General features: G+C 62.0%; 1 protein-coding gene across 1 annotated transcript in view; it reads right to left on the reverse strand.

Annotated features, from left to right (window-relative positions):
* Positions 1–3,741: 3,741 nt before the first annotated feature.
* Mall (mal, T cell differentiation protein like) overlaps positions 3,742–9,167 on the reverse strand; it is a 20,665-nt gene continuing 15,239 nt past the window's right edge. The window contains exon 4 of the mRNA XM_048352342.1: positions 3,742–4,016. Within this exon, the coding sequence (XP_048208299.1) occupies positions 3,954–4,016 (63 nt within the window). The 3' untranslated portion in view covers positions 3,742–3,953. The remainder of the gene's footprint in view (positions 4,017–9,167) is intronic.

Raw genomic sequence — 9,167 nt, forward strand, 5'->3', positions numbered from 1 at the left:
CACCTCGGACACCTGCACGGAGCCCCGCGCCGGCTGCGGCCTGGACTCAGCTCCCCGGAAGCCTCCCATCTGCGAGGCTGGGGGGGCTCACGGGCACCGCCCCCACATGGGAGGCGGAGGCAGGAGGATTACGAGTTCGAGGCCAGCCTAAGAAAAGGTCTTGGGTCGGAAGTTACGGCACTCCGTGGTCTTCCCGGCGTGGAGCTGTTTCCTGTCCCCTCCCTCTGGGATCCTGACACCCCAGGGTTGCCAAGCAGGAAGGATGACACCTCACGGGCTGTCACCGCGCCCAGTCACACCTTCCACGTCCCTCTTGCTGGAGGCTGCTCAGGTGGGTGTCATAAAACATTACAGAGTAGGTTGTTTAAAACACAGTTGTTTGTTTTTTTTGCCAGTCCTGGGCCTTGGACTCAGGGCCTGAGCACCGTCCCCGGCTTCTTCCCGCTCAAGGCTAGCACCCTGCCATTTGAGCCACAGCGCCACTTCTGGCTTTTTCTGTGTCTGTGGTGCTGAGGAATCGAACCCAGGGCTTCATGCATGGGAGGCAAGGACTCGACCGCCAAGCCACCTTCCCAGGCCCAAAACACAGACATTTATGGCTCACAGCTCCGGAGGCCAGAAGTTCATGATCAAGTTTGCCTTCTCACGGAATTCCCCCCTGGGAACCGGGAGCTTTCTTCCTTCTCTTGCAGGAACGTATCCTGCCAGGCACTAATGGCTCACGCCTGTCATCCTAGCTACACAGGAGGCTGAGATCTGAAGATCGAGGTTCAAAGCCAGCCCAGTGAGCCTCGGCTTCTCTCAGTAATCAGAATTCAGAATTGAGCCCAACTACAAGGGGGCCTGGGCACAAAGCTGCCTTTGGTAATTGTAGATCATGTTAGTAAAGTAGTCAGAAGTGAGTGTCACAGATACTTTTTTTTTTTCCTGTCAGTTGTGTGGCTTGAGCTCTGGGCCTGGGCGCTGTCCCTGAGCTCTTCAGCTCAAGGCTAATGTTCTATCACTTGAGCCACAGCACCACTTCCAGTTTTCTGGCGGCTAATTGGAGATAAGAGTCTCACGGACTTACCACGATCCTCAGCTCTCAGCCTCCTGAGTAGCTAGGACTACAGGCGTGAGCCACTGGCACCTGGCTTCCTAGATACTTTAAAACCACAAACGTGTGCTCTATCCCCCCCATTTCTTTCTCTCTCTCTTTCGCTCTCTCTCTCTCTCACACACACACACGCACATGCACACGCACACATACACACATTTTCTTTGCTAGGAATCAAACCCAGGACCTAGAACCAGACATTTAATTCATTGATCAGCCCAGAGCACAGGGGAACGTGGGAAAGAGTGTGATGGGGGAACTGGGGCATTCTCAATACAGTGCTCGACAGGTTTGGAGGTTTATTTTGTTTCCTGTGCTCTGCAGGGTTTCAGCTAACGGTTGAGACCAGCAAACTGTGGAGAAATGGGAGGGGTCTGAGCTCTGCTCACCAATGAGAAATCGGTGATCCTCCCCCATGCCATCCTTTTTAATTTTTTATTAAATTTGTTGACAAGGTGTTGTGCAAAAGGGGTACAGTTACATAATAGGGCAGTGTGTACATTTCTTGTGATAGCTTACACTCTCGTTTTTCTTTCCCTTCCCTAGATCAGGTAGGCTTATATACAATACCCAGTGTACCAAAATCATATACAGTAGCCACGTGGCATACGCCAAAGGAAATTCACCTAGAACTTTAAATATAACGTCAACAATAGAGTCTGCTTATCCTTGTCTTATATGATCATACACACATAGCTGTTGTGATCACTGAGAGGTCTAATTTTGACCTTTATATGTTGAGTAGTTGTTTGGTTTTAGTTACATAGTGTAGGGTCGCTGACCCAAACCTGTGGAAATACCATTTGACAAGTTTTTGTTCCGCAGACCTGGTCTCTACTGCCTCCCCCTTCCCCTCACCTTAACAGTCATATATCAAGGAGACCATACCCCTTTGTTCTATGTGTTCTAGGCTTGTCTCGCTCAACATCATTTATTTGTTCAAGTCCTGTGAATACCAATAGTTTTATCATTTCTAGTCGCTACGTAGTATTCCATTGTGTATAGGTGCCACATTTTTTGGATGCATTCGTCTGTGGAGGGGCATCTGGGTTGTTTCCATATTCTGCATGCCCATCCTTTGAACCAGGGCACGCGCGGGACGCTCCACACCCACTGTCTGGACGTGGTGTTCCCAAAGGGAGGGTCAGATTGGGGGGTAGGGGAGGGGGGCGGTGCCCTGCGCGCGGGGGTATTTTCAGACCTAGTGCGGGTCCTGGAGGTTGGAATGTCACCTTTCAGGTTTTGATGCCTGTCGCCCCTCCTGGAGATCGCAGCCTGGTCACTGGCTGTCCCGGGGAGCGGCCGGTGGCTTGCTTGGTACAGAGCGCTGGGGGGGGGGGGGGGGGGCTCGTGGGTCCCGCGTCCCAGCTCGCGGGGTCCCCAGCGCCCGGCGCGTGTGGCCTCAGCCCCCCCCCCCCCCCCGCCGTGAGGACGCGGTGACCTGCCTTCCCCTGCGTCCTCCCCGAGGCCGGTCCCCACGACCCCCGGGGCTCCGCGGCCCAGCGCCCCCGTGGGGGCCTCCGAGGAGCCGGGGCTCTCTGCTGCAGAGGATGGGGGGCCGGAGAGACCCCTGGGAGGGGAGGCGGAGGGAGCGGGGGGAGGCGACTGTGCTCCTGCTGGCCCAGCACCGCGCCCAGGGAGGGGCGGGGCCTCGGGGCGGGGCCCGGGGAGGGGCGGGGCCTCTGGGAGGGGCGGGGCCCCGGGGAGGGGCGGGGCCTCGGGGAGGGGCCGGGAGGGGCGGGGCCTCGGGGGCGGGGCCTCTGGGAGGGCGGGGCCCCGAGGAGGGGGCCTCGGGGCGGAGCCTCGGGGGCGGGGCGGGGCCACGGGGGAGGGGCCTTGGGGGCGGGGCGGGGCCTCGGGGGCGGGGCGGGGCCCTCGGGGGCGGGGCGGGGGGGACATGGGGGGGCGGGGGTGAGGCCAGGCCGGGGAGGGGGGAGGCCAGGCCAGGGAGGGGGGAGCACCCGCCCTGCTCTCTGGCAGCCCGGCCCCTCACGCCGCAGCGTTTCCCTGCCAGCTCCCTGGGCGCCCTGCGGGGCCGCCCCTCGGCCACCCGGGGGCTCCCAGGATGCGGGGCCCAGGGCAGGGGCCCCACGGGAGGACCCCAGCCCCCCTCGCGGGGGCCTCGTCTGGGGTCACGGCAGGCGGGGTCTGGTTCTGGGTCGTCGACCCGCTGCAGGTGCAGTGCGGGGCACAGTTTTTCACATAGCAGCAGGCTCCCCTGCCCTGCCCTCCCCTGCCCTCCCCTGCCCTCCCCTCCCCCTCGAGCTTCCTCGTGTCTTCTTGTGAAATCGCCCTGCAAAGCCCACCGCGGCGTTGGCTGTGTGTGGATTCCCCGTGGGTCCTAGCGCGGGGGGGGGGGGGGGGGGGGGGAGGGGGGAGGGGGGGAGGGGGGAGGGAGGGCAGCACCACGGGGCTCAGGACATTGCACACAACGCCCTCCAGCCATCAGAGCCCGCGGGGAGGGAGGGCACCACGCCCGGTGGAGGTAAAACCACATTTACAGAAATGAAAGCAAGGACAGGAAAGTAGACCCGACTCCCCCTCAGCCCCCCCCCCCAGAGCCCCTGGGCGGCCAGCCCCGGTTGAGCTGGGGTCCACGCGCGTGCAGGGGGGAGGCTGGAGTCCTCGAGGAGCCAGGCTCATGGTCAGAAAAGCCCAAGCGACAGTCACTTCCCCAGGGGGAAGCAGAAAGGAAGGCAGGACTCTGGCGTTCATCAAAGCAAAGTGTCACGGCAGATCTCATGGAACATTCCGGAAAGATGACCTGCTGCTCCCCTGCCGCAGGGGAGGTCCGTGGGCCGGGCGGCTGGCCAAGGATGAAGGCTGCTTCGGGGCGCTCGCCGGCTGCACCCAGGCGTCAGTGGTAGTAGATGCTGAAGGCGTGGAGGATGTAGAGCAGCGTGGTGATGAAGGCAAAGAACTGGAAGGAGACGGCAGCGCCAGGGTCAGGGCCGGCTCTCCCGAGCAGCCCGCCCAGCCTGCACGACCGCGTCCGCCCTGGCAGCTGTGGCTCAGCCACGCCCCGCTTTCTCAGCCGCACCCCTCAAGCGCCAAGCTCAGCGGACCCCGTGTTCTCGTGTTGCCCAGCTACCCGTGCCAGGAGCCTGCAGTTCCCCTGCTCCTTGCCCCCCATACCACGGCAAGCCACACAACCGCCTCTTCTCTCCTCAAAGGGCACAGGTCATCACCCCTAACACGCCTCCCACACTGGCTGGCTTCATTCTTTATCCTTCCTACCATCCAAACATCATCCATTCAGCCACTCCTCCACCCATCCACCCATCCATCCACCCAACCATCCATCCATCACCCACCCATCACCCACCCAACCATTCATCCATCACCCATCCACCCAACCATTCATCCATCCACCCACCCATCCATTCACCCATTCACCCAACCATTTATCCATGCACCTGCCCACCCATCTATTCATCCATCCATCCATCCATCCACTCACCCACTCACCCACCCACCGACCCATCCACCCATCTATCCATCCATCCATCCACTCACCCACCCACCCACCCACCCATCCACCCACCCACCCACCCACCCATTCACCCATCCATCCACCCACCCACCCATCCACCCAACCATTCATCCATGCACCTGCCCACCCATCCATTCATCCATCCATCTATCCATCCATCCATTCAACCAACAAGTATTTAAACATCTGCTATATATGAAGAATAATTATTGCACCAGTATAGTGGTTCACTCCTGTAACTCCTGCTACTCAGAAGGTGGCGATCAGAAGAATTGAAGACTGAGGACAGTTGGGGGAAAAAGTTAGTGGGACCCCTATCAACCAGCTGAATGGAGGCAATTCACATCTGTGATCTGTGCTACGAGAGGGGCATAGGTGGGAGGATTTCAGGCTGAGTCTGTTCTAGGCAAAGAAAAGGGGATCCAGTGTGAAAAACCACCCAAGGCACAAAGGGCGGGGGGGCATGGCTAGAGCGGGAGAGTGCCTACCTGGCAAGCACAAGGCCCAGAGTTAACACGCAGTACCAGGAGAACAAAGGCAACCACCAAGAACTCTTGCTTCCACAGTGGGAAGAGCCTGAAAAATCCCTGCCTCTGGCCAGGTATGGTGGTCCATGCCCGTCATCTTAGCACAGGGGAGGTGGAGTCCGGCCTGGCCTACAGGGTGGGACTTCAGTCGCAGAAAAGGAAAGAAGGGAACATCCTGCCTCCCGGCTCGCGTTTTAACAGCAGGAGGCAAGGCCGGCAAAGCCGGCCCAGGACGCGGCGGGTGGGCGGTGGGGTGCGGCCATCTGCAAAGGCATCTGAGGACGAGCAGAGCCAGTGGAGGCCACGCTGGTCCTGGGGTGCAGACACCCCCGCCGCGGCCCTGGACCCCAAGGAGCAAGTGTATCCGGAGCCCTGCCTGGAAGCTTTCCTCCAGGGCCAGGCCCGGCCCGGCCGCCTCTGCTGCTGTGCGCTGGCCGTCAGCAGAGGGCGCCATTCCACAGCAGGACAGAGGCGGGGACCAGAGCGGCCACCGCCACCGCGCCGCCGTGAAGGTCTGTCACCATGTCACCGTGAAGGTGTGTCACCGCGCCACTGGAACCGAGTCGGTCCCGAGCAACGGGAGCCAGGGGGGGCGAGGGCTAACGGAAATGCTGGATGTGAGGACAGCAGGAGGCAAGAGATGGCCTTGCCTTGGGACACGCATTTACACACTCACACACACACACCGGCCCCTCCTCCACCCCATGCAACACGAGGACTCAGGGCTGTGTGAGTTCCTCACCCAGTCAATGTCTTCCAGCGACCCCGAGGCTGCCCCGCGCCTGTCCCTGTCCCTACGTCTGCCCCGTGGCTGTCCCTGTGTCTGTCCCGTGTCCGTCCAGTGTCTGTCCCCATGTCTGTCCCTGTGTCTGTCCCTATGTCCGTCCCCGTGTCTGCCCCGTGTCTGTCCCGTGTCTGCCCCGTGGTTGTCCCTGTGTCTGTCCCGTGTCTGTCCCGTGTCTGCCCGTGGCTGTCCCCGTGTCTGCCCCGTGTTTGTCCCCGTGTCTGTCCCGTGTCTGTCCCGTGTCTGCCCCGTGGCTGTCCCCGTGTCTGCCCCGTGGTTGTCCCTGTGTCTGTCCCGTGTCTGTCCCGTGTCTGCCCCGTGGCTGTCCCCGTGTCTGCCCCGCGCCTGTCCCTGTGTCTGCCCCATGTCTTCCCCGTGTCCGCCCCGTGGCTGTCCCCGTGTCTGCCCCGTGGCTGTCCCCGTGTCCGTCCCCGTGTCTGCCCCGTGTCCGTCCCCGTGTCTGCCCCGTGGCTGTCCCCGTGTCTGCCCCGTGGCTGTCCCTGTGTCTGCCCTGTGTCTGCCCGTGTCTGTCCCTGTGTCTGCCCCGTGGCTGTCCCCGTGTCTGTCCCATGGCCGTGTCCCGTGTCTGCCCCGTGTCTGCCCCATGTCTGTCCCATGGCCGTGTCCGTGGCCGCCCCGTGTCTGTCCCTATGTCTGCCCCGTGTCTGCCCCGTGGCTGTCCCCGTGTCTGCCCGTGTCTGCCCTGTGTCTGCCCCGTGTCTGCCCCGTGTCTGCCCCGTGGCTGTCCCAGTGTCTGCCCCGTGTCTGCCCCGTGTCTGTCCCATGGCCGTGTCCCGTGTCTACCCCGTGGCTGTCCCTGTGTCTGTCCCCATGGCCGTGCCCCGTGTCTGCCCCGTGTCTGCCCCGTGTCTGTCCCATGGCCATGTCCCGTGTCTGCCCGTGTCTGCCCCGTGTCTGCCCCGTGTCTGCCCCGTGTCTGTCCCGTGTCTGCCCCGTGTCTGCCCCGTGGCTGTCCCAGTGTCTGCCCCGTGTCCGCCCCGCGTCCCGTCCCGTGGCCGTGGCCGTGGCCGCCCCCCGCCGGCTCACCGAGGCCGCCGTGTTGATGTAGTAGTGTTCCAGGTCCCCGTGCTCGGACACGATGGTGGCGTGCACCTGCAGGACGGCGGCGCTCATGTACAGGATGCCGGGTGGGCCCCGTGGTACAGGCTGTCCTGGGGACCCAGAGCAGAGCAGCCCCGTTACTGGGGCGCGTGCTTTCCCCGCTCCACGGGGGAAGAGACAGCCCCCAAACCCAGCCTCCGCCCTGCACGCTGGGGCTGGTAATGAAGTGTTCCCTTCGCTGTATACACAGCGAGCGGGGCAGTAACCAGCACTGCCGCGAGCGCAGCTCGGCCCTCCGCGGGCTGCGTGGCTTTGGCTCGGCCCTCCGCGGGCTGCGTGGCTTTGGCTCGGCCCTCCGCGGGCTGCGTGGTTTTGGCTGGGGGAGGCAGTGGCCACGGCGGCCGGGGCCTCGTCCCGCCAGGCAGCCGCTCTACCGCCAGAGGCATGGCCCCGACACGGAGCGCTTGCTCCAGGCCAAGCTCTGGGCCAAACTTCTTTTTCTTGCCAACTGTCCCTATTGAAGTCTTAATTTGAGGAAATGCAGTTCAAGGTTACAGCCAGTGACTAAACGGTAGGAGTTGAACCCAGGTCAGGAACTCCAGTCCTGTGTGCGTGTGTGTGTGTGTGTGTGTGTGTACTGGGCCTTGAACTCAGAGCCTCGGTGTTGTCCCTTAGCCTTTCAGCTCCAGGCTGTTTCTCTATCTCTTGAGCCACAGCTGCATTTCCAGACTTGTTTTTGCTTTGGTGGTCAACTGGAGATAAGCATCTCATGGACTTTCCTGCCCGGGCTGGCTTTGAACTGCGATCCTCAGATCTCAGCCTCCTGAGTAGCTAGGATGACAGGCATGAGCCCCGAGTGCCCAGCAGCCTAAACTACTTTCTGCGTGGTTCACGAGATGATGCGATGGCGTGAAGAACACTAATGGTGTCACGTCAAACGAAAGCACAATTGCTCCATGTAACTGGCATTGTGTTGCATAAGGTTTGTGCCGTGTGTCGAAAAATGAGCTCAGTGCCCCCCCATGCGCCCCCCCACCCCCCACCTCTCCACACCCAGGACATCAGTCTGGGGGCTCCCTCCTCGGGTGCTTACCAGGACCCTCCAGGACTCGAATCGCTTGTAGACTCCGAGCAGGTAGGACAGCAGGAGGAGGAGGGAGATGAGGAAGGAGCTGAGCGACACGTACAGCACCCAGCCTTGCAGCAGCGGCTGCGACACCTGCGTGGCAGCCACCAGCACCCACACCCAGAACCCGAAAGCCTGCGGGAGACAGCGGGGGGGGGGGGGGGCTTGTCTTCCTGTGCGCAGCACGGCCGCCTTTGTGGGGCCTCACCTCGCTCCGCTGCTCCTGGTTCAAAACTCGGCTGAAGTCAGAACAACGGAGATGGAAAAGAACGATCGCAGCCAAGGGTGGGGGGGGCTGATGAGAAGCCCCGGGGCAGGCACAGGTGCCAAGGGGGGGCTGATGAGAAGCCCCGGGGCAGGCACAGGTGCCAAGGGGGGGCTGATGAGAAGCCCGGGCAGGCACAGGTGCCAAGGGGGGGCTGATGAGAAGCCCCGGGGCAGGCACAGGTGCCAAGGGGGGGCCTGCAGCCAAGTGGGGCTGGGCGCTCATAGCCCAAGCAGGGATGATGTTATAAAGAAGGAGAGGAGGAGGAGGAGGAGGGGGAGGAGAAGGATGGGGAGGAGGAGGAGGAAGAGGAAGGAGGAGGAGGAGGAGGAGGAAGAGGAGGAGGAGGAGGAAGAGAAGGAGGAAGAGGAGGAGGAGGGGGAGGAGGAGGAGGAGGAGTAGAAGGAGGAAGAGGAGAAGGAAGGAGGAGGAGAGACGAAAGGAGGAGGAGGAGGAGGAGATCTGAACCAGTGGCTAACAGGATTTTTGACAGGACAAATACCCCAACTGGGGAAAGTTCTTGAAAAATCCACTGCACCGGCCGCAGTCCACCAGGCACCCAGCCAGGATGAGTTCTGATTGACTCCCTCTTTTCTCTTCTATTTGTTTTGGGCAGTCTGAGGCAGGCCTGAACTCAGGCCGGGGCCCTGTCCCGAGCTTTCGTGCTCAAGGGCACCATTCCGCCCTCTGAGCCCCGCTCCCCTGCAGGGTTTTGGTGGCTGGTGGGGTGAGCGGCCGGGGGCTCCGCGGCCCGCGCTGGCCTGGCGTCCGATGCCCCGCGCCCCGCGTCTGCAGTGGCTAGGACGGCAGGCGC

Source organism: Perognathus longimembris, chromosome 8 (assembly GCF_023159225.1).
Source record: "Perognathus longimembris pacificus isolate PPM17 chromosome 8, ASM2315922v1, whole genome shotgun sequence".
NCBI classification, from domain to species: Eukaryota; Metazoa; Chordata; class Mammalia; order Rodentia; family Heteromyidae; genus Perognathus; species Perognathus longimembris.